The 24664-nt window shown below is 38.6% G+C and overlaps 2 protein-coding genes across 3 annotated transcripts; both read left to right on the forward strand.

Moving 5' to 3' along the window:
* On the forward strand, window positions 1-14888 carry LOC133897682 (transcription initiation factor TFIID subunit 2-like). The gene is made up of 25 exons (XM_062338479.1): window positions 1-235; window positions 2628-3117; window positions 3211-3362; window positions 3457-3523; window positions 3757-3956; window positions 4065-4218; window positions 4823-4907; window positions 4997-5088; window positions 5529-5654; window positions 5731-5784; window positions 6105-6161; window positions 7045-7142; window positions 7241-7576; window positions 7661-7748; window positions 8594-8719; window positions 8797-8853; window positions 9516-9595; window positions 9711-9753; window positions 10664-10750; window positions 10967-11056; window positions 12201-12259; window positions 12349-12439; window positions 12542-12707; window positions 12778-12961; window positions 13683-14888. The coding sequence occupies exons 1-25, from the start codon at window positions 129-131 to the stop codon at window positions 14692-14694; spliced, it is 4101 nt and encodes a 1366-aa protein (XP_062194463.1). The 5' UTR covers window positions 1-128; the 3' UTR covers window positions 14695-14888.
* A 2017-nt stretch (window positions 14889-16905) lies between these two features.
* On the forward strand, window positions 16906-23547 carry LOC133896796 (uncharacterized). Of its 2 annotated transcripts, XM_062337434.1 has the most exons (15): window positions 16907-17225; window positions 18157-18247; window positions 18338-18422; window positions 18536-18620; window positions 19071-19140; window positions 19978-20047; window positions 20348-20393; window positions 20477-20528; window positions 20652-20720; window positions 21355-21560; window positions 21669-21743; window positions 22360-22429; window positions 22500-22580; window positions 22692-22771; window positions 22876-23547. In XM_062337434.1, the coding sequence occupies exons 1-15, from the start codon at window positions 17038-17040 to the stop codon at window positions 22985-22987; spliced, it is 1380 nt and encodes a 459-aa protein (XP_062193418.1). In that variant the 5' UTR covers window positions 16907-17037; the 3' UTR covers window positions 22988-23547. The 2 variants fall into 2 exon arrangements, with proteins under 2 accessions (XP_062193419.1, XP_062193418.1); XM_062337435.1 differs by lacking the exon at window positions 20348-20393 and having other exon boundaries at window positions 16906-17225; window positions 20477-20550.
* The last annotated feature ends 1117 nt before the right edge of the window (window positions 23548-24664 follow it).

A 24664-nucleotide genomic window follows, 5' to 3' on the forward strand; every position in this document is an offset into this window, starting at 1 on the left:
GCCCCCGCCCCCGCCCCCGAGCCGCGAGATGACGTGGCGCCGCGCCACACCACCACCTCACTAAGCTCCGACCAATCCCCCTTCTAGAAGCTTCCAAACCCTAGAGGAGGAGGAGGAGGAGCTTCGGAATGGCGAAGGCGAGGAAGCAGAAGGGCGACGGCGGCGGCGGAGGCGCCACCGTGCTCCACCAGAAGCTCTGCCTCTCCATCGACATGGAGAACCAGCTGATCTACGGGTGAGCCGCGACGCCGCTTAAAATGTGCCGAAATAGCTCCGATCCTATCCCCTGATGCGCGTGCCCTAACCTTGTGTGCGGGTTTAGCTGCTCTTCGGGGGTGCTAAGCGGGGGATGGATTGAGGCGCGAGGATTAGGGTTTGGGGTCTGCCGTGGAGTAGCGTATTGATGCTGCGAGCGTTTGAGCTTGCGTTTTGGAGTTTAAATGCTTCGGTTGATTTGTAAGACAGTTGGCTGAATTAGTTTGCTGTCCTAAAACCAAATGTCGCCGATAGTGCAATGTGATTGCTGGATATTAATTGAAGTTGGTGCAGCTGCCTGAGTAGTGAGCTGTGCAATGTGATTGCGTAACAGTGTATCTGGTGTAGCCTTGTTAACTTGTGCTTGGTTGCTCAATTTGTGCGATAATTGCTCCTACTGTCAAAATTTTGTGGATTGGATTCATGAAACAAGTGTATTTTTTCTGAAAGTAAGTGGCACTGCTCGTACCTGTGGACAACAACCATTAGCTACCTGAGAGGTTTGAATTTTTTGTTAAGGAAGTTTGGTTAGCTGATATAACCATCCTTACTATGAACCCATGATAGTTACCTGCGAGGTTTATTAGCTACATGTTTTGATGGTTGTTCCTCCTTAGCAATTCATTTCCTTTCCTCATGCTTACTAGATTCATGTAATAGAGGACGCTAATTACTGGGACACTGCTGAAACAGCCAATTTATCATTGCATAAATTTTATATGTGTTACCTGACTCTGCTGGCACCCTGCAAAACCATGAGCTGCTATTTGTAAATCACAGCGTAAGTTATCGCCGTCAAAGTCAAGTGAATTCATTTGGTTACCACTGTAGTCCGCTATACGTACCTGTGAAATCAGCAGTTTTTGTGAAAGCTGGATTTTCTGTAGTAGTGTTTTGTTTTCTACTTCTCTTGAACTTAAAATGTGTTTCCATGGTTCAATATGTCCACAGAAGATATCTTTAGCTTTCACATTTGAAATTAGTTCGCTTGATTTGAGCAATCTAAGTGGAGGGATTGCATTGGCTCTTAGCTAACGTATTGAGAAATTAGAAAAATATTCATGTTAGGTCTTTATTTGTCAGAAAAAAATGCATATAATTCCTTGTAATACTTATTGAGATAATAACAGCGAATGTAGGCTTAGTAAATGAGCTGAAATGGTTGAATTCAAGCTCTTGTTTCTTGATAGAGTGAACAGACCCAAAAATGTTTGGTGGAAAACTAGGAGAAATTGCAGCTTTTGTGCACATTGAAAGTCCACTGCAGCCTTTTCTAACTAGCAGAGTTGGTCTAGCTGTCTGTTAGTATTGCTTGACGGCATTAGCAATTCGGTTTATACCTATGCTGTAGCATGCAAGTCATTTACTTCCAGGCCTGTTGCAGATGGATTTATCAGCTGATTTTCAGATGCTAGATTGTACATTTGAATGTAGATCCATTTTTGCTTGGGATTATGCAAATAGTGCATTAGGTAATGGGGCAAAGGATGCCAACTGAACACTCTGACTTGAAATATAGTAGCACATTAGCATCCTGTTCTTTCGGTGAATTGCACTAAAGCTATGTACAAAGTAATAATACATAATACGAGCATACACATACCACCTGCATTTTGTTTGAAGATATGGTTACTCATCGTTATCCTATCATTACCATAGAGTAACAAGTCTTTAGTTTATCATAACCATAGAGGACCAAGTTTATGATTTAGTTAAGATATTTAGTGTAGACCAGTCTGGATGAACTATTGTTGTCCATCAATTGCTGAAAAAAGGAGAGGGATTTGGGATTTTGGGTACCCCCCCCCCCTTGACCAAGTTGATTTAGTTCGGATATTTATTGTATAGACTAGTCTGGATGAACTGTTGTTGTCCCATTAATTGCTGTGAGAAAGATTGCAAGGTGGAATCTCAATGAATCAGAAAAGGATTCTATACTCCTAACAGTGTGAATTAAGATCCCACCCCTTCTGCCCTCTTTTGACAACCTTGTAGTAATAAACTCTCAAATCATACACATGTGATCTGCTGTCAATGCATGTGCCTTTAAGCATAAGAGAGTTTACTAGAGAATAATATTGAGGAAACCAAACAATAAAAGCTCTTTATACCAATATATACCAAATTAATCACTTGGGTGGTCCATGGTCCTAACTCTCAAAACTTAGTGAATCTTTGGTAAAAAAAATAGCTTCTTTATTAACTATGCTGTAACTGATATTCCATTCTCTCCTAAATACATGTCATCCTAGAGAATACAATGTTATCATTTTCCTCCCACCCCTGTTCTATCCAGCATCCATATTATAAACACCTTTGATTAACACTGTGGGTGAACTGACATAACTTATGTTTTTGGTTCATTCATTAAGGTATACCGAGATAAAAGTTCTTCTAGCCGAGAATGGCACTTTTGCTCTACATGCTGACAATATGACGATCAGGAGCATACTGGTGGATGGTGAAACTGTCGAGTTTGACTATTCCCCTCATTGGAAAAATGATGGCGACCAACCGAATTGGTCTTCGATATCATGTTCGAAGACTGCTGCTGATGCTGCATGTTCAACATATATTTCGTCTCTAAATAGAGAAGCTGTACCTAATCTTATTGTGTCATCTGAGAGATCAGTCAAATCAATAACTGAGCAACAGTTTGACAAAAACAGTGAAAAGCATGAAGAAAATGGTGGAAGGCTTGAAGAACTTGGTGGAAAGCCTGTTCAAACTTCTGATGATCAAGCTGTTAATGGTTGCAATGGTTCTGCAGTGGAAGAGGAAAAGGAAAAGGAAGAGGAAAATGGAAATGGAAATGGAAATGAAAAGAACAAGGAAAATGGAATTGAAACTGAAACTGAAGAGGTAAAATAAAGTTTTCATTAATACACATTAGTTACAAGCTATTTATGTTTTTAGATATCTACAGACATGATATCTCGTTGTAACAAATTATAGGTGAAGAACACAAAACTGATTCACATAGATTATATTTTGGAAAAGGCTGAAACTGGCGTTCACTTCGTCGGCAATGTCCTGCATAGTAGTAGTCAGATAAGACGTGCACACTGTTGGTTTCCTTGCATTGATAGTGCCACACAACGCTGTCCGTAAGTGAAGTTTATTTTTTGCCCTGCTAGTAAATCCTGATATTCTATTTTCTGGTGCGTGTTAATAATTCTCTTTGTATCATGCTATGCCCAGATTTGACCTAGAGTTTACAGTTAGCACGAATTTAGTTGCTGTCAGCAACGGTGACTTGCTTTTCCAGGTATGATTCAATCTTGATTGACGATGCATGGAGGCATAATACACAATAACTTCCTCCTTTTGGAACAAGAACCAGTTTTGTGTTAAATGACAAGGAAGCTTTTTTATGCACTTGGTATTGTAGTTTGTTAGCAAATGTTCTTTGTAAACTTTACATGATGATATCTTTCTGTACTGTTTCCTGATCTTGGAAGGTCTTTTTCTTTCACATTCTGCTGATGCTACATCATACAGGTCCTATGCAAGGAAGATCCTTCAAGAAAAACTTACGTGTATAAATTGAACACTCCAGTTAGTGCACAGTGGATATCCTTGGTTGTTGGTCCACTTGAGGTTCTCCCTGACAGGAATGACATAAGTGTCTCACACATATGTTTATCCCCTGCTTTGTCAAAGCTTGAGAACACAATCTCATTTTTCCATGATGCGTACAGGTGCTAACCAGAACAAAATTTTGTTAAAAAAATACTAGTTTGGAGTTGATTTTTAACATATCTGAATAAGCTTCTGTTTTACTGTTTCTGTTCTTGTCGTTTTTGCAGCTGTTATGAAGATTATCTTGCTGCACCATTTCCCTTTGGTTTGTACAAGCAGATTTTTCTTCCATCTGAAATGACAGTATTACCAACAAGCTTAGGAGCTTCCACGTGCATCTTCAGTTCAGATATCTTGCATGATGAGAAGGTTATAGATCAGGTGCGTCTGTGTTTCTCTTATTTTGCTCCCCTCTCCGATTTACCAACAATTTGATATCTTTCACTTTCACGAGATATGAATGTGTATGTGTTGATTATTAGAACATACTTTTCAATTGTGGTAAATTCTGTATTTAGTTATTTTGCTTGTTAGCCGTTTGTTTTCAATCCCTTCTTGTTCACCAAGAGCATATAACATCAGTAAACGATGCATAACTTCTGCTTATAGTGGAAGTCCTTGTTCTATCAGAATTTCTGTTTTCACTAGATTTGCCAGTATGACACTTCATGCTTGTTAATTTGATCAATTAGCTTGCTACCCCCATCAGACACTGTGAATATGTTTGTGAGAAACTGTATGTGTAATACTTCTGCATGTCTGTGTGCCTTTTATTTTGTATGTTTGTTGTATAATTCTTCATAAACTTTCATGCCAGTACGGACAGATCCATGAACCATGATTAGGACTTGCTTCGGGTCCTATTGTTTAGCATATTATGCTGTCCTTTTAGAACATTTCGATTAACATGTTTGTTAGATGACTGGAAACCTGTCTTGTTGAGATATATCTTGCACTGCTGTTACTAACTTGTAAAATAGTTCAGATAATTGGCACAAGAATCAAATTAGCTTACGCCCTTGCAAAGCAATGGTTTGGAATATACACAAGTGCAGAGGAGCCCAATGATGGTAATTCATCTCTACCTGCCAATTTGTGTACGTTATTACATAGTTAAAATGATAAATGATATTGACAGTATAATTTACTGCCGGAGCAGAATGGCTGTTGGATGGTTTGGCTGGTTTTCTTACTGATCTATTTATCAAGCGTTACCTTGGGAATAACGAGGCACGATATAGGCGTTTCAAGGTTTGTTCCCCCCCCCCCCCCCCCAAAAAAAAGCACCTGTTGTTAAGATTCTTGTTGTTATTAAATCACCAGTCATACAGATATGTTGATTGCGTATTCATGTAAATGTAATCAATGATCATGTAAATATTCTTCCATTTCCCATCCAATTTTGTGCCAAAATGATATAATTGTCTGCTCTCTTATACGTATTCACCTTAATATGGCTTGATAATCCGTGAAGAAATAACTCTTTACCACCAAGTATGATCTGCCTTCCTTTTGACATAAGGCTGATAGTATGGTTGGGAGGGAAAAACATTCATATGTCTATTGAGGATTAAGTATCAATTTCTGGCTTTGCTGCTGCAATTACTCATTCAGCAATGCATTTACACATTCATTCAAGTAACATGATCCTTGAATATCATTATTAATACCTTGTTTTGTATTTGTAATAGGCTAATTGCACTGTATGTGAATCTGATGTCAGTGGCGCAACTGCTTTGAGCTCTCCAGCTGCTTCAAGTGATTTATATGGAACTCAAACAATTGGTTCATATGGGAAAATTCGTTTGTTGAAGGCAGTACGTTTTGAGCATTTGAACTATAAATTTGGTTTATATGTGTTGTTCCCTCATTTTTTTTTCTTCTTTTTAACAGGTAGCTGTTCTTCAAATGTTGGAGAAACAGATGGGGCCTGATTCCTTTCGGAAGGTATCTGCATCCTTGATATATTTCTGTTTGTACTATTGATAAATTTTTATCTAATAATTGCAGCACTTTGCCTAAACAATTGAACCGATAATGGAGAAGTACATGGCTAGTCATAATAGGAGTTACTGAGTTTCAGATACCAATCTTTTCTTCAATTTTTATTCTTGATATATGGTTCTACATCCATAGTTGAAGATTCTTTTCTCGTTTCTAATTTGGAGTTAACGACCTATTCGTTGTTTTTTGTACCCATTGATTTCTTAATTGACCATTATGTATATAGATAGCTTCTGATAGACTGCCATCATTCCCAATTCCAGATTTTGCAGGTAATAGTGGCTCCAAATCGTGCCTCAAGAACACTAAGTACAAAAGAGGTATAATAATATTGGCAGTTGTCTCTATAATGCACCTTTCTTTGTCAAGTTCATTGCATCTATCTAGATATCTGTCCATGATTGCATCCCCCCCCCCCCCCCATCTTTCTCCCTCCACCTTTGATAGCTTCATTTATTGATGAAAACATATGGCATTAATTTAGCAAGTGTGGAATAGGATGAAATGAGATAAATATGCCTCAAAGCTGTAGAACGGCCTATATATTCTCTTAAAACTTCATATGATGAAATGAGATAAATATACGTTGGGAGAACTTTCTGGATTTCTTTTAATTCATTGTTATTGACATAAACATTCACAGTAATGGAAGTGTAGCACTCCCTCCGATTCCACCACTTAGACTCTTCAACTTTTCCCTAAATAGAAGTCCATCTACACTTCCAAAGCACCTTTTCATCTTTTCTTCCTAGTATACCCCCACTTAAATGAGCCATCTTTAACCATTAACCAACTAATGATTGAGGGGTAACATGGCCATTTCATCAATTCCTTAATTTTTGTGCCCAAGCCCAAATTGACTTATATCTGGAAATTGGAATCAGAGGTAATATTATTTTTCACAAATGTTTGTGGTGATGATTTTGCTACCTTTTGTTCCATTGTGGGCTAGAGCTGCTTTTATGTTAAACTAAGCTCTAGCATATGCTGTTAAATGTGGTATGTGGTCTCACTTATGACAGCGTTAATCTGCTTCGTGTGTCCTCTTAGTTCCCTGAATTACATTGTTATGTGGGATGTTTCTGCACTCTGTTAATATTAACTGTTATGAGTTATGACAAACAGACACATGTAATATTGATTTAGCAGCAAAACTGAACTTCATGCAGAGTCGAATTTATTGTTTTACTTCCTCTTATTCAGTTCAGGCACCTTGCAAATAAGGTTGGTAACCTGGAACGCCCATTCCTGAAAGAATTCTTTCCACGGTGGGTTGAATCTTGTGGATGTCCCATTATGAGGTAAAAGAGACTTCTTTGTAGTTTGCATTTGTCCAATCTATAAGATTCTTTTGTTCATTATCTCCTTGTACTTAAATCCATATCCTTCTGCTTGGAAGATTGGGAATCTCCTATAGCAAAAAAAGGAATATGATTGAATTAGCCGTTTCAAGGGGTTGCACAGCAAAAGCTACACCTGATTTTGATAGTCATGCCAACGGTGATATTAGAGAAGGTGATGCTGGATGGCCAGGAATGATGAGCGTACGTGTTCATGAAACTGATGGGGCGTATGATCATCCAGTTCTGCCAATGGCTGGTGAAGCTTTGCAGGTGGTGGAAATACAGTGTCATTCCAAACTAGCAGCAAAGCGCATTTGGAAATCCAAAAAAAACGCAAAACTTGATGGTTCTGATGACAACATAGATGCCTCTACTCAAGAGAACCGGACAAGGTCTATTTCCATAAAATCCGTGTTTTCTTGTCTGTCATTTTTTTTCCATTGTTGATATCTCACTTACATTTCTGACCTCTGCAGCATGGATTCACCTTTGCTGTGGATCAGAGTAGACCCGGAGATGGAATATCTTGCTGAGAACCATTTTCACCAGCCTGTTCAGATGTGGGTGCGTGTTACTAGATAAACTTAATATTTATTGATAAAAAGGGAGTCCTGTGTTTTCATCCATTTGAAATTGATATTTTTTATCGATGATGGTATTGGACACTTGGAGTAAGTTTATGCTCAATAGTTTCTGTGAAGGAAAGTAGTGATTTTGTTGGTTTAAGACGTTTAACCACAGGACAGTCCTCCCCACTATTGTAGATCTATGATAATATTTTCCAAATTTATTGTGCTAGTACTTAGTAGCGAAGATCTAGCTATAAGATGTGCTAGTATATATTGTTGCTCTCTAGGTATTGAGAAGGAGGTTCACTAAGTCGGACTTTTTCCTTTGAGACTAACTCTTCAATACCTATTTCTGGAAGGTAGTGTGATAGAGACTATTACCAGAGATTCAGAGTCAATGCATCACTTATACAGCCTCTGATACTTGTCACTTCTTAATATCAGGGCATGGGGTGCCTTTCTATCTTTCAGATTTTTTTGACATATGTACTGATGGTCTTGCTTCCTTCATGATCCAAAAACAGATGCATCATATATCCATAATTTAGTCTAAAGTGTTTATTTCCTGGTGAAATAGGTGACACATTAGGATGAGCATCCATAAGAACGATGGGATGTTTAACATACATTGCCCAAATAAGATCTCGATAAGTAAACTGGCTTGTGCATTTCCTTTGCCCCTCAAACTTTTGGATATGACACATTGGATTTGTAGCAGTATTGTAAGCTTGGGTAGAACATAACATTAATAATCAATCCAACATGATCTTAGGATCAAGAAATATATGTTCTTTTTTCTCACTGTCTGATTCATTCTTACAAATTTGAGCCATTTGGCAGATCAATCAATTGGAGAAAGACAAAGACGTTATATCACAATCACAGGCAATAGCAGTGCTGGAGAATTTACCTCAGCTCTCAATTCCTGTGGTTAACGCCCTCAATAATTTCCTAAATGACACAAAGGTATTTCAAGTTTCCAATAATGTCTGTTGAAATCGTATATTTTTTATGTTATTCAGTAACTGATTAGTAACATGCAGGCCTTTTGGAGAGTTAGAGTTGAAGCGGCATATGCATTAGCAGTTACAGCATCTGAGGTATGCTTCTGTAAGTTGTATGATTGCTACTCTTTGTCCAAAGCAGTCATATTTTATTGTTGTACATATTCAGATACCATTCCATTTTGAGGTATTTGAAGACCAAAACTTTACACCTTGGTAGTAGTTGGATATTTTTTGTATTGTACTATTCATTTGTGAATGAAAGGGCCTACCCCAACTTGCTTGGGACAAAAAGCTTTGTTGTTGTATTTGTGAATGAAAGGGCTGTAATATAGGCTTATGGAGATCCATGCTATGAGCCATCCAACAATGTAGCTTCCTCATATGTTGAAATATTTCAAATAAAGTTATATCTGAAGTGATATAGACTAAAAAAAATATAAATTAGCAATGAAAATGAAAATAGAATGAGTGGGAAAAAAAATCTCCTTTTGTATTTCTTGCCTTCTTTTGCTGCTCCTGCAAGCAATGCAGATTGGCAGTGAACAATTACATAAATGAGTCAGTGGTTGACATCACTGAAGCATCTTATTGTGCATTACCTTATACATTTGATGTCGTGATATATGCATTTATTTTACACTGCTCAGCAGAAAAATGGGATGTTTGGCAGTTCTTGCCGCTTTTTCTAGGAATCTTGGTTGGATGCATCTCATTTTGCACAATTATCTTACATGAATTTGTTTTGTTTCATTCAGGCAACTGATTTAGCTGGGTTGCTTCACCTGGTTAAATTCTATAAAAGTCGTCGCTTTGATGCAGATATTGGAATGCCCAGGTCAAGATCTGCATTATGCATAACCTTTTTTTTCCCTATCACGAACTATTATGTATCATTTTTCTTCTTTTTTGTTCTTAAGGCCATAATAAGCATCTTTCTGTTTTACTGATAGGCCGAACGACTTCCATGATATCCCAGAGTACTTTGTTCTTGAGGTAATGCTTTGAGGTAGGAATTATTATTGTGAGTACCCATGGCAAAATAATGCATTATATAGCACTACCACAAACATTTCATGCGTCTGGAACTGCTTATCTTAGTTTGTCAGATGCACATTTTGATAAAATAATGCAGAATCATTTTTGGCAATGTTAGAATGGTGGGCCTCATCGATATATGAAAATAATTAAGTACACTATTTGCTGTGTCATTAGAAAATAGAAATGGTTATTCTTGTGGATCGTGGGGGCAACCACTACCCCTATACATATCCAGATTGTTGCCTATGTAGGTTTCTGCATGTCCAGAATGTTACCCATGTACTCTTTTCCACCCGCAACACCATACCATTGTCATTAGTTTCTGGATAAGAGTTAAAAGACTTAAAATAATAAACCCAGTAGTCATTGTTTGTCTTGAAATAAAATCAGTTCTCATATATCGCTCAAATAAACTATATTGGCAAATGTACCAGACATTGTCTACCTTGATTGTACATACCAGCTCAATCATTATCTATTGATGTATTTCTGCCTAGTGGCCTTAATCTATTATATGACAGTCCAATTGAGATACAGTGCTTAATCTTTACTTATCTTGCAGTAATTTGAAACTGTGCATTGTGCATGGGACTCCATTGTTTTTTTTTTTTTTTTTTTGCAAACAGAAATGTTTGATAAGAGAACACCCAAATTTGAAATGCTGAGAAATTGATACTTTTTTGTTGCCCTTGACCTGTGTTCGATTATTTCATTGTTTGCAAAAATATACTTGAACAGTTTAAATTTGGTCGCTGCTGATTGAGCTAGTAGTTCAATTATTGTGGTTTCTTAAGCCATTGTTGATCGTAGCAACAAGCAATAATGAAAAAATAACATTTGTCATTACTTATGTTCCTTTTACTAGGCAATCCCCCATGCAGTAGCTCTTGCTAGATCATCGGACAAGAATAGCCCAAGGGAAGCCATTGAGTTTATTCTTCAGCTCCTGAAGGTTGCTGCTGATCTCTGGCTTCCATTTTATTTACTTGTCATCTGCAATCCTGTAATCATATATTACTTTTTACAAATTAAGGAGTAATTAGTATTCATCGTTCATGATCATTTAGTGTGTGTGTGTGTATGGATATTGCTTTAATAATTTTCTACGATAGCAATTACAATCTGCCCACTGATATGTTTGCACATTTTTGTATTGTCCCATTTTCAGTACAATGATAACAATGGAAATATTTACTCAGATGTGTACTGGCTATCTGCAATGGTACAGGCAATAGGCGAACTGGAATTTGGCCAGCAGGTTTGTATGGATGCATGTCATCTAGTAGTGTATGACCTATATTTATTTTTAGACCTGTTCAGACAAATCAGTTCATGTGAGATTCCTGGATGCTTGGTAAGAACAAAATAATTTGATACGACTAATTATAAAAATACATGGGCACCTTCGTGGAATTAATCTAATCTGTTTCAAATACAGTTTGGTGAAACTTTGTTAATGGACATGCTGAATTGTTTTGTATACCTGGTATCTGGTATAATGCTAGTCCTTTATTAATTCAATCTGGCGGAAATGTCCACTGGAAATTGTTTTTTTATCTGCATGACATTAGGGCAATCCTAACAGACATTGTTAAAAAAATCAGTGATCGGTAGCTGCTCGGCCAGCCGGGAGTAGGGATTAATCGGTTAATTGGGGATTAACTGAATTAATTGGTCGACCATTAATCGGTTGGTATAAATTACTTATGTAAACATGTATAAGATCCTAAGAACTAACTAGGACAGCAAGGTGTTACCTTGATAGCTTGATATTGTAGTTTTGATGATGAATGCTTGATTGGAAGGCGATAAATCTGCAAAATAAATAACAATCTATGAGTATGTGCTTCAAATATAAACTATAAATTCCAAAAAATGGCAGCAAGCCAGCAATCATTCTCATTCAACCAAACACATAAAAAATAGACTAAAAAGTCTCAAATACAAATACATGGAGCTGAGTTGCGACCTGGGGTTGGGCGAGTCGTTTTGCGACCGAGTCAGGGGATTAATCGGCCAGTCAACCCGATTAATCATCGAGTTGTCAGACGATTAATCGGCTGGCCGATTTTAGAGCCGATAACAGGCTAACCTACTCGTTGCCTTGCCGATCACTGATTAATCGTTGCCTTGCCGATCACTGATTAATCTGCTGATTGGCTGATTTTTTCATCAATGCTAACAGATAACAGTGAATCCCATCCTTGACCCAATGTTTCTAAACAGAGCGAATGACGTTTCACATTTTTGTTTTTTCCCTACAGATAATGGAATAAAACCAGAAATCTTGTGTTGTTACTACCCATGCCTATTATACTGCCAGATGCTCTATTTGAGGTGTCCACAAATTGCTTTCAAGGCACTGATAACTGTATGAGCAATAACATTGAGCTTTTCCACAGGGCATAGGCTTCCTATCCTCTGTTCTCAAGCGAATAGATCGACTCTTGCAATTTGACAAGTTTGTGGAACTTCCCCACCAGTATTATTTATTTACACATCCTTCAGTTCTGACAATTGGTAATAACTGGCCTCAAAACCTTTGTGCAGCTTTATGCCTGGTTACAATGGGGTCTTGACTGTCAGCTGCATTCGTACCCTTGCACGAATAGCAAGGAGGGTGTCATCTTCCATATGCCTTGTAAGAAAGTTCCCATCTATGTTCTCCATATCTTATCCAATAGTTGGTGTGCTCTGCATAGTGCATATCACATTCATGTGGCACAACTTTTCATTACTGCAGGATCGCATTTGTGAACTAATTGCCCCCTTTCGCAACATGGACAAACCATGGAAAGTTCAAATTGAAGCTAGCAGGATTCTTATTGATCTTGAGTTACACCATAAAGGCCTTGATGCAGCTCTTTTGTTGTTCTTGAAATATGTTGATGAAGAGAAGTCTTTGCGAGGTTGGATTGCTGGAGTACTTTTTAGCTTATTTTGTATGCTTTAATTTCTTTTGACATGGAGTTATTGCAGGAGCGACAAAGTTGGCTGTTCATGTCTTGCGTATATGCCAAACAAATACTGATCCTCACCTTAATGATCAAATAAAATTGACGACTCTGATTGGTCTCCTTCACCTGCTTGCTGGCATAAAGGCATACAACAACATATTTCTTCGTCATCATGTGTTCTGCATATTGCAAGTTGCTGCTGGAAGGTTAGCCAAGTTGCTATTTCACATGTTTTCACTATTTGGTTTCATTGATTACTTGTTACTGTGTTATGTGGCCTTTGCGTATAAGCTGGCATTCCAGAGAAGGTTTGCCATATTTTTTTTTCCAAGAACCAGTGAGAGGCCGAGAACTGGCCAAAACAACCGGGTCTGGTTTTGGGAACCCTGTTTTGGTTCAGTGGCTTTACCCCCGAAACCCTTCTATAAGTTATGTACTTGTACGGTGTACACTTGTAAAGTTGTAATTCACAAAATAATTTCAACATTTTGAACATACAAAATAATTTGAGTTGGGGACTTAAACCTCCATGCTCTTTTACTCAAGATTTTGAGTCTCACATGTACTATTTCACCATCAAGCTAATGATTTTGGCCGACCAGAACCATCCTGGTACCTAAACCCTTGTCAGCATCCCTTGATGGGTTTGCTACTGATTTTTTTTCATTTTCAGCATACACCCTGTAAGGACATGACACCAACATCAAGACACATGAGCTCAAAAAAGTACTTGGGAGACAGCAAATGTCAAAAAAGGGGTTTCAGTAGTATGAACCTTGGGTCCTATTTGAGCCAAAAAAAAAAAAAAAAGCTCCAGTTTCTCTAATTCTAATGTGTCATAAACACTCAATATTTAGTCATCAAGCATGCGTTCGAATGGAATTTGTTATGCTAATTGTGCTTTCATATTGACATTTCCATTGTCAGGTCCCCAACATTGTATGGTGTTCCAAAGGTTGTCACAGCCCCTCTGGTGGTCCAGGACATATGTAGTGATCAGCACACTAAAGCTGATTCCTCTATTCCTCAACCATCAAGACCTCAAGAACCTTCCACTAGCACTCCTAGTGTCCGTGAGGTCTTACCTACCTCCGGACCGACTAAAGATGCTGATAATATATCTAACTGCAGTGAAAGGAGGAATGTTGTCAAAATTAGGGTGAAGCGTACTGCATCTTCCAGTAAAGCATCTGATGCTGACCATAGAGATCATTCTCATGGTGGAAGAAATGAAAATGAAGTGGGTCCATGTAGTTCTATGTCAGTGGACGCCCCTATGGTTGGAGCAGCAAATGAGCCATTAAATGTAAGCAATCATAACGTTGAGGAACAGAACTCGTGTCATGACCGTGAATCAAGGATGTCTGCAAGCTTTAGCAATGCTAAACTAATCGACAGGCATGAAATTTGCAAGGAACTACAGTGTACTGCTGATTCAAGGCTGGATGCTCTTCCTAAGGATCAGTTCTCTCCTGTCATTAATCCGCTGGAAGTTGTAGACAAGCCTGGTAGTCAGCTTGAAGGAGTCTCCACCATCTATGATGGAAACCCAGCTCCAGAATCTATGAATGGACTGGAAGCAAAAGAGAGGAAGAAGGACAAGAAAGATAAGAAGCGAAAACGAGATGGAAAACGGGATAAGAAAGATGACCCCGAGTATCTGGAGAAAAAGAGACTTAAGAAAGAGAAGAAAAGAATGGAGAAAGAATCAGCCAGAAAGCAGCAGGAAGGTGAAGGGGTTCCTTCTTCCGAACAGCAGAACATAGTGAAGTCTTCAGGCTCGCAGGAAGTTTTACCGGCAAGGCCACCAGCTCCAGTGCGAAGTTCTGAGCCCCAAGTTTCAAGCAAGGAAGCAACTGTAGATACCGCACAGACAACAGCGAAGCCAAAGATACGGATTAGAGTCAAGCCCTTGCAAAGACAAGCTGGAGGGAGTTGAAAGAGATTGTAGATTGTGGCTGGGTCACCATTTGGAAGGATTACTGTACAGTGGAACACAAGAAGTGGCTGAGTTGTAGGTTGTACCATGAGTAGCCAGTTTTTTGGCGAATGGCTGATGTATCCTGTAAAAAACTTGCTACCGCCCTAGTAATTTCTGGGGTAATTGAAATCAAGTTCTAGGGTTGCTTATCATGAATCAAGTCTTCTTGGCGGTTACACTTCTCTTCTTGTTTTGTTTTGCCGTCGCTTATCATCTCTGGAATTGAAGTGTTTAATTGATTAGCTGGGGCCTAAAGCAAACATGAGAAAGACTGCTGTGCTCGACTAACAGCTGTTGACGAAAGTTTCTACTCTATTCAGAACCCTGAACTCAGAAGACTTGGCAACATTTGATACAAAGCTTGTCTAGGGTCTTTACATTGCTCCTGTGGTCTTGTTTTTAATTTCGGCAGTTTTTATTGGGTAGACTCAATATAGCGGTACTGGAGATCCAAGCTCTTGTTATTTGATTGTTCATGAGGATTTTGCCGACTGCTGTACTGAATCTCCTGTTGGTACAGCTGATACGAAGACTACATAGGACCCTCAAGTTTCCTTTGCTGTGCAACAGGTCTTCTATCCTAGAAGAACTGCTGGGCAGCATCATGCCCATCACCTTGATTTGTACATCTTTTTCGAGAAAATTGCAAATTTGCTACTGTCCTTTCGAACACTGATTTGCAAGTTGGCAGCGGCAACAGAACCTGAACCGTCTGATGATGCTGGCAGCCATGGCACTAGTTCGACCCTCTAACCGGAAGATTTTTTTTTAAATAAGAGTTTTATTAACTCTCATCGTTACATACAATCGTACCAGAGTTTATCCTAGCATTAGTATAACTATGATGTACATAGCTACAATCTAACAAATATCAACTAGTTACAAAAGACTCACACCAAACAAAAATCTAACAAGATGTAATTACATCTCAACTAAGATTATTCTACTTAATACTGGATACAGAGGCTGTTGTACAAACTGGGTAAAGAGTTCCCTAATTACATGCTTCAATCGAGTACATGCCGTAGTAATTATCTCGCGATGCTCCTGTCGATGTAGTATATACCACATACAAGTCTTTGGGGTTTATATAGGATTTTTTATTTTGTTAGGCGGTAATTTTTTTAGGGAGTCACTTTGTTAAAACCTTGATAGAAAGTAATCAGTCCTTTTTAGTATCCACATGAGATTTGAAAGAAGGACATAATACAAGTGGGTAGCCTATAAAAAATAAGTTTAGAAGTATCAGGTTGTCACCTGCGCCTTTCAGATGCTTAATCTTTTCTGATTCTTTCCTTAATTTCTTTTCAATGTGAGTTTCTAAGTTTTCGATAGTGAATCGAAAATAAATCATAACTTTTGCATACTCTTACAGGAATCACGTACGATGATGATCTGACAAGCAAATAGGCAATTGTGTAGTAGTCGTGGTTGCTCGATTGATCAGGCTAGAGGATAAGGTCATCTTTAACTATTTTCTCTTTATTTTGTTTCCTTCTTACTTTCTCTTCTCATTCTTTTTATTTTCTCTCATCTCCAACAACTTATTTTCGAAGGGTTTCGTAAGGGGAAATAAGAGAATACCAAGTGAAAAAATTGATATTAGAAATCTTTTCGTGAAGAAAATTGTAAAGTAAAACTGTTAGAATTTTTAAGAGATAAAAATCTCTTGGAGATAGTCTAGTGAAATCAAGTGACGGTGACTTGAGTGGTACTTGGATATTCCTTGCTCCACCAAGCTTTTGTTACTGTCATTGTTCTGATTTGCGATTCAATGTTACTGTTCCTTTGAGGCTGGGAAATATCATGAGCCGAGAAAGAGTGCGTCGGGCAAATTCAAATGAAGCTGGCTGGCATCAACTATTCCCTTTTGAAGAACAAGGCAGGAACACTGCCATGCAAGATGCAACTAAATATGACGAGACAAAGCCACTTCGACTAGTTTAGAACAATACCAAGATCATGGACATCTTTTTCGAAAGGACATCGATTAATATCTAGCACATGTGTATCTTTATCCTGAAAGTATATGTCGAAACAGGCAGGAGAAAACGCCAATCTTATCTCAAAACGCACGCATTTTCCTCGTGAAAATCCGTTTCCGGCAGAGACGGTGAGCGTCCACAAGAACGCGACATGTGTCCAAGCTCACAATATCGCGGGATTTTCTGCGGCTGCGGTCCCAGGGCTGACAGGTACACGGGTGAGCACCCAAGTGGATCCCACATCCCTTTCGCCGCCACGGATCACGAAGAGAAAAGCCCCCCGAGGCGAGGCAACGGCCACCGTCACACCGCGCTCATGGCACTGGAAGCGACGGGCGACGCCGCGGCGAGCAGCGCCACCGGCGCGCGGGGGGCCGCCTCGCCCGCGCCGACGTGGCGGCGGGTGATGAGGGCCGGGCAGGGGGCGGCGGCGCACGCGCTGCTGCTCTGCTTCACCGCGCTCCTCGCGCTCAAGCTCGACGGCATCTTCTCCCGCTCCTGGTGGTAAGCCTGCCTAGCCCTCCTCCCTCCAACCTATATCTGAGACTGCGCGACCGCAAGTGTTGCGGCGGGGCGGGGCCGCGTTTCGGTGGCTCGCGCTGGCTCCCGCAGAGAATTGGGCTGGGCGCTCGGCTAAGCTGCTGATCCGTCCCAAAACTGTGCTTCATTTAGTCACGTGTACCCACGGTGGTTGTGAAACTTACGGAGGAGGATAAAGGGAATATGAAGTCGCCGGTGAGTGCATCCTAATTTAGCATGCAGCTTCGTTCTATTTTTAAGGGAAGAAATGGTTATGGGAAATTATGTGTTGGTGATTTGACAAATTGGGGGTGCAACTGAGGCAGTGACGGAGGGCATTGTTAACTTGCTGCTGTGGAATGAGCTGTAAGTTAAGCCCTTGCATGTATCCTGAGTCAGGGTATGGATAACCGTTCAATGATTGGATTTTTACCAGCCAAGAACCTGTTTTGTAAACTTGGTTTAGGGAATAAGGTGCTGAGGTTTTGGTTGATGCAACTCATCTTCTGCAGACATGCACTTAATCACTTCTGCAGACATGGACTTAATCACTTCTGCAGACATCAATATTGCAGAGTGTGTAAAAAATTTGCTAGAAGTAGAAACACTAAAACAGCTAAAGCACACATTTGATGTCAATCTTTCATGTTGTCGATCCTGCGATATTGACTTCTCATCTTCATCTCAGTGTTGTCCCACTTAGTTTTAACCAGTAAACATAGGTAACGGTCCAGAAAACAATATGGCCATTAGGCAAGAACTGGGTGACGCTGATCCAGCTATTTTTCAAACAAAATAAGCTGAACAAGTTGCTTTTCTATTCATATCTGATTATAGTTCAGACGTGCCTTGTCTGGTGATGATAACTTTTACTGTCTAAATATTGGAATGCTAACAATGGCTACCGAAACTGCAGGGTTCTATTCATCCCTCTATGGTCGTTCCATGCTGTTGCTGCTCGATGTAGATTTTCATTACCTGCTCCATCGTCGCCTCAAAGTGGTCAAGTGTGTTTTTCTAGTTTTGCTTTCCAAGTTTATATCTTTTTTTTCGGAACCTGGCAAGCAGCTGGTTAATTAGATCATTCAATTGTACAGCAGGTTCCATGCCATTCCATAGTCGCCACACCTTTGCTAGTTGCTTTTGAGATTCTTCTCTGTGTTTACCTGGAAGACATTGATGGTGAATCCACTGCTTACTGTGAATTATCCAAAAGCACATTCATTTGATTTGTTTTTTTGTTTGCCTTTTGAGTTGATTGTTTTTCACCTGCCAGATAAATTGTTCATTTTCAGGTCATGGTAAACCTTTTATAGATTTAAAGCTTGTCTTCCTTCCACTCTTGGCTTTAGAAATCATTACACTGGTTGACAATTTCAGGTGATCACGCAAATTCCAGTGATACAATGCAAAATTACTTAAATCGATAATGAAAATTTACAGTACAGCTTCTTGACATATACTCCACACTATAATTCTCCTTTTACATTTATACATCAATAATCCAACCTGTACAGTGTCACTCTAATCTGTAGTAAGTTCTTCATCGTTGCAAATACAATATTGTCATAATATAAGAATCACATGATAGTGGTTGATCATTTTTCACTTATAACTGCAAACTTTGTCGCTAGGGTTTTTGTATACCTTTTGTATAGGCAAGTACCTAACAGAAAAATTGTTATGCTGTGAACAAAGAACCAGGCATTTGAGGGAACATTTCTTGTTTGTCACTTGACAGAAAGAACAGTTCAACTAATCATACCTATTAGTGCATGCTGATTTGTACAAATTGTTTACTGTAATTCCTTTCTTTTTAATTCTCATTAGGATTTGTGGTGCTCTAATGCCTGGACATGGAGAAACTATAACTGATGAAGCAATTTGGGAGAGACTTCCTGTAAGAATCTTAAGACTAGACCGCACATGTAGCCCCTTAACTTTCAGTCTTTGGTTATCTGCTCTCCCATTTAGTTAAATCAATAGGACCTAACCTTTTTGTTCTAAATCTTGTCCAAAAGGACAACTTCAGGGTAGAAGTTCCTTTCTCCAACTTCATGATAGAAGTTCCTTTCTCCAGTAAAATGAGATCTTTTGTTCTAGTTCTACCAAACAAATGTATGCTTTATGATTGTCTAATAATTGGGATTGTTTCTCTTGGTTGCATTGGAATATGGTTCTCTAATACTCTTTTATGTTGGCATTATTTTGATTGATGTTTTAAATGAAGTACCAGTTTGCGGTTGTCTTGTTTCGTTGTGCTGTGTTGTTGAATCTAGTTTGTTATGGGAACCTTTACCAATGCTAGGACGATCTTGCTGTTACGGCTCCAAAAAGGATGTTTGAAATGGTTATTGTATTCAATTAGCAATTACAGAGGGACATTCAGCTCAACTAAAAAATGTCAATGGATTATCAATACAACTAAAGAATTTAGGTGAATGTAAGGCTACAGTTTTTTTTTTTTTTTTTTTTCTCTTAGCATTTTCTTTTTACCCATGTGTTGTTAGAAGTATCACATTTGCAACAATGAGTCATTTGAGCCATTGATATGTGATTCTTTGCTGCATGATCCGACATATGACTATGACCATGTGTATATTGGATAGCAGCAACGAATATCCATTATTTTCTTAAAAAATATATATCCATTATGAATGCCATTGCTTGAGGCCTTTAATGTTGATCAGACTAAATCTGCATGTAACTATTACTAACAACGTCATCTTTTTCATAGTACTTCTGGGTTGCAATTTCCATGGTATTTCTACTAGCGGCTACATCACTCATGCTTCTTAAGTTATGTGGTAAGCTATATGAATACTATTGAATTTATAGGTGTTCTGTTTAGAAGTTCCATAGTGAATGACATGATTTCACCTTTTTCTCTCTTTTGCCTGAAATGACATGGAATTTATATAGCTTACTTTTCTTTTGCTGGAGTACCAGAGTGATTTTGAGGAGTCACTTATTTATACTCTGTATGCCCCTTTATATGCTCTAGTAGAAATACCCAACCTTGCATACAAGTTTCATAGAGCTTAGCTATAGATGAGAGTACCGTAGTACCTTTTGACTTCTTAAGTGATTTACACTGTATGCAACAGGTGATGCAGTTTCTCTGGGGTGGTGGGATTTATTCATTAATTTTGGGTAAATACTTGTTTGTCCATTTCAAATCAAACTTGTAATCCCTTCGAACTGTTCTTGCTAATTATTTGACATTTTTTTTACAGGATTTCCCAGTGCTTTGCTTTTCTTGTATGCACAAGATGGTCCAATCCAATGGTCGGTAGACATTCAATCCTTGGTATAACAATATATTCACCTTATACAGAGTGCAATTGGAACAGCAGTGTTCCATTTTTCTCCAAAATGCGTGCTGACATAGACTAACTGTGTGGTCTGCAGGACATTGGTGGCCCTGTATTGATAATTCCTATAATAGTTTTTCAAGTTCTTCTGTGTATGCGCTTAGAGGTCTGTTCAACTCCATTTTCCAAATGCTTTATATGCTTCAAAAATTAGTGTCTATTATTCTTTGCTGTCATTTGGACTTTGATAACTTCAATAGTAGTCTCTGGGGGCAATATATAGAGTACATGATAAAGACTATATTCCTAACATGCGACGTCCAAAAAAAAACTTGTCTGTGATACCATGTTAGGAATAGCAACTTGTATTCAATAGTAAATCCTGAGAGTACATGAGGAGTACATGATAAGAACTCTAGTAACATAACATATACGTAATGGATAAGGATTCTATATTCCTAACAATACTTACTGTTGTATGTCTATACATAAACATTGTACCTTTGGAGGTGTCATAGTTCTTTTCTTGTGAATACTTCAGCTGCCAATTTTCTGTCTAGAAACATTTTCAATGGAATCTCCAAGCTGACTAGCAGCATTTTGTATACTCTGTATTGCCACACATATTGTGGTGCAATTTTTTATGCTACACATCATACTTCTTTTTTTCAAAATTATTTGGGAATGTTTTAGGTACAAGCTTGTAGCACTTGTTGTCTGTGAATGCCAAACTGTACATCTATGAAACTGTTACTCATGTGCAGTGTTAGTCTAAGTACCATTTGTCTCTGATTGTGCAGGGCACTCCATCTAATGCACGTTTTATCCCGGTTCGAGCTATTTTTCTACCTATAATTTTGCTGCAAATGGCTGCTGTATCTTTTGCTATTTGGAGATTCTTCAACAGGCTTGTTCTTAAACTGCAAGATAGAACTATCAGTGAAGGACATATTTCTGTCTCATCAAAAGTTGATGAGTTATTTATGATGATACAATATGGTTCAAGGTTTTATTTTCTCTCTAGTGTTACTCTATTACTATGTGTTACAATTGTGTATCTACTCCAGGGGTTGTACTTGGAATTCTCATTTTGTTAATCTTCATTGTTGATCAGGCTCCTTTATTGGTGGTCTATTGATGAAGATAGTAAAGAGGAACAGGCTCGTTTATGCTATGCAAATAATATTGGGTATCCACTGCAGAATTATGTTTAGTTGTATAAACATTAGACATACTCATGACTCATGGCATGTGGATATTTTGGATGTATAGGTTGTAATTACCGAACTACCCATGTTATTTGTTGTACATGTCATGCATCATTGCAACTTAAATCTATGAAAAACAGTAGTCTATGGGATCATAAATCTCTACAAAATACAAAATGTTTTAGAGAAATGCTATATGGAGCTCGCCATCAGCTAAACAGAAAGTAGCATGGCATTCTTATTATTGGTGTTGTGTTCCACCTTTTTTTTTTAATTTTGGTTGAAGACTGGGTAGAGGTTATTGCAGGAGATAACATCTAGCCTCGTGGGGGAAGGAGATGGATCTTTGTCTAGCAAAGATAAGATCAATGTTTAAAAGAGCATATCATTTAGAGCCCATACATAAATGATAAATCAAATATGGGAGATCCCACCTATGGTTAGATTACCCTTACCAAAGATACAGAAAGACAACTGTTTAAGGCAACTGTTGAATACTTCGTTAAGAGGCAGGGAGGGAGTTACTTCAGAGGCATTATAAATGCTTTCAGATAGCTGAATACTTTCATTGACTGATGTCTTGTTCTTTGTCTGCAGCTATAGCACCTTTTGCAGTTATCCACCAGAGGTGGTAAAAGAGATGCCAAAGAAAGTTCTTGTCAAAGAGGTTATTTTTTCATACTCATTGAAGTAGCTTCCTGGTTTATATGGAGCTAATAAATGATTTGTTCTTCCAGGTACAGAGACTTCAACTAGCCTTGGAAGAGCAAACTGAAATTGCGAATCATAGCCAACAGCAGTGTGATAGAGTAAAAAACGTACTACTTGCTATTATTACTAAAGGATTAATACAAACTACAGGTTTCCATGTACTTCCCACCAGAAACTTTCCCTGAACTAATGCTCCCAAATTTTTTGCATAAATGCAGGAACGGATCTTGTGTCGAATTTGCTTTGAAAGAGACATCTGCATTGTTCTGCTTCCCTGTCGCCATCATGTTCTCTGCAAGTAAGATTGAATGGTCATACTGATATGTTGGCACATTCTGGATATGGTCTTATTATCTATATGTACATGAGAATTTTGAAGTTCTCCATTTGTTTCTCTTGCAGGCCCTGCTCTAACAAGTGCCAGTCATGCCCAATTTGTCGATTGACCATTGAGAGCAGGTTATCTGTTTATGATGCAGTAATGTCAGCCGATCCATTATGTGAAGCAGTTTAGGAGTTCATATATTGACAGTAGTTCTAGTGTACCTAATTCTGGTGTCGGCAATGATGACCACACTAATTCCTGACAGACGAAGGCAAGTTGTGAAATTCTTGGTACGAAATTCAAAAGAAAACAAGGACACGTCTCTTACTGTCAGATTGGAGTACTAGAAAAATCAAAAACCACAGCGCACATACCTCCGCAGTTATATGACACAAAGTAAGTGACGAAGTATATGAGTTCTTTGATTATCGCTCATATATAACCAACATGAATAATCTCCGAGTTTTTGGGTGAAAGCTTTGAGTTCAGTTGGCCATGTATGACATCTGACCAGTTTTGATTAGTTCCCGGTTAAAAACTGCTTAACAATTGGGCAGGGAAACCTAGCAAGCATGTGCAACAGGAACTTCAGGTTGGTAGATGTTCTTTGGAGTTCAGGAAAGAGGGAAATATCAATCTGTTATATTCTAGTGAAGTTTCAACTTGTAAATATGCCAACATGTATATGTACAGATGAGTCGATAATGTCTCTTTTCGCTGATCAGTTTTATCTCCGAGGTTTAAGAGCATTGATCTTTCTCCTGGTCATGTCAAATAATGAGAGCATGAGCATCTATTGTTTGCGCTTGTCGACCACTCGACCTGATGCAATTCTATCTGGCATGTCAGAATATCACTTTGCAGTTCAAGAGTTGGCTCGCAAGTCAACATTTGTGGCCACAACCTTACACACCTTTGTCACATTGCTATGATTTCGCGTCTTGTGGCCTCCAATCCTCTAGTACTCAATTGGAGGGCTTTGCCTTACATGCGCATCCACGATTGTGTGTCGGTGCCAATATTTGCCAAGAAGTTGCTAGGTGCATGCTCCGGATGATCCACAAGGACTCGTCATCCCATTTTTTCCATCCTTATCCATGTTGCTTTCGTGTGTAGGTCGCCTTTGCTGCTGTAGTTCTGCTTTTGCTACCTTCTGTGATGGTATCCAGAATGTGATGGCAAGCTTGCGACACTGCTGAGCACATATTTTTTTAGGCTAGCTGATATATATATATATATATATATATATATATATATACACACTGTGAGTTATGACTTGTTATTCGTACTGTACACATTTCCAGTTACAATCTAAAACACTGTGAGTTATAATCCGAAACACTGTGAATTATAACTTGTGAAGTGTGCGCAGATATGAACTACAGTGAGTATACATACAGAATATACATTATATATATGAAAAACACTAGGTATTTATATCCTCTCATACTGCATACATGGATGAATCAAGGATATTTCAGCTATGGTCCAAAAAGTTTTCCAAAATTGTTGCTGGTAATAACTGTTATTACCGGTTAATTTGGGCCTTTTTCTTCCCTTTGCTAAGGATATGGGTTTTTGCAGCTTATTTATTGAAGTTACGATTGTTTAGCTGAGTTCTGCGCTGTTTTTCGCCAAACCATATTGTAGTGCAATTCTTATGTGGTCTTCCGGATTTCGAGAAAAGAAAGGGGAAAAAAAAAACAAACAACAACAGCTATGTGGGCTGTTTTTGTAGCTACTTTCTAATCAATTATATATCATGTTTCCATGCGCACTTGCATGGTGCTATGGAGCTAAATCGGCCTTAAATTTCTCCAGGGAAGTGTGGATGTTGAGGCTCTTGAGACAAGCTAAATTGGCCAA

This window comes from Phragmites australis, chromosome 17 (genome assembly GCF_958298935.1).
Source record: "Phragmites australis chromosome 17, lpPhrAust1.1, whole genome shotgun sequence".
NCBI classification, from domain to species: Eukaryota; Viridiplantae; Streptophyta; class Magnoliopsida; order Poales; family Poaceae; genus Phragmites; species Phragmites australis.

Excerpts from the sequence above, each read along its gene's own strand:
- LOC133897682 (XM_062338479.1), top strand. The coding sequence starts at position 129 with ATGGCGAAGGCGAGGAAGCAGAAGGGCGACGGCGGCGGCGGAGGCGCC. Across the intron at positions 8,854-9,515 it reads TAGCAGTTACAGCATCTGAG|GCAACTGATTTAGCTGGGTT; the intron begins GTATGCTTCTGT and ends TGTTTCATTCAG. Across the intron at positions 10,751-10,966 it reads TTATTCTTCAGCTCCTGAAG|TACAATGATAACAATGGAAA; the intron begins GTTGCTGCTGAT and ends TCCCATTTTCAG.
- LOC133896796 (XM_062337434.1), top strand. The coding sequence starts at position 17,038 with ATGGCACTGGAAGCGACGGGCGACGCCGCGGCGAGCAGCGCCACCGGC. Across the intron at positions 18,621-19,070 it reads ACACTGGTTGACAATTTCAG|GATTTGTGGTGCTCTAATGC; the intron begins GTGATCACGCAA and ends AATTCTCATTAG. Across the intron at positions 21,561-21,668 it reads ATGATACAATATGGTTCAAG|GCTCCTTTATTGGTGGTCTA; the intron begins GTTTTATTTTCT and ends ATTGTTGATCAG.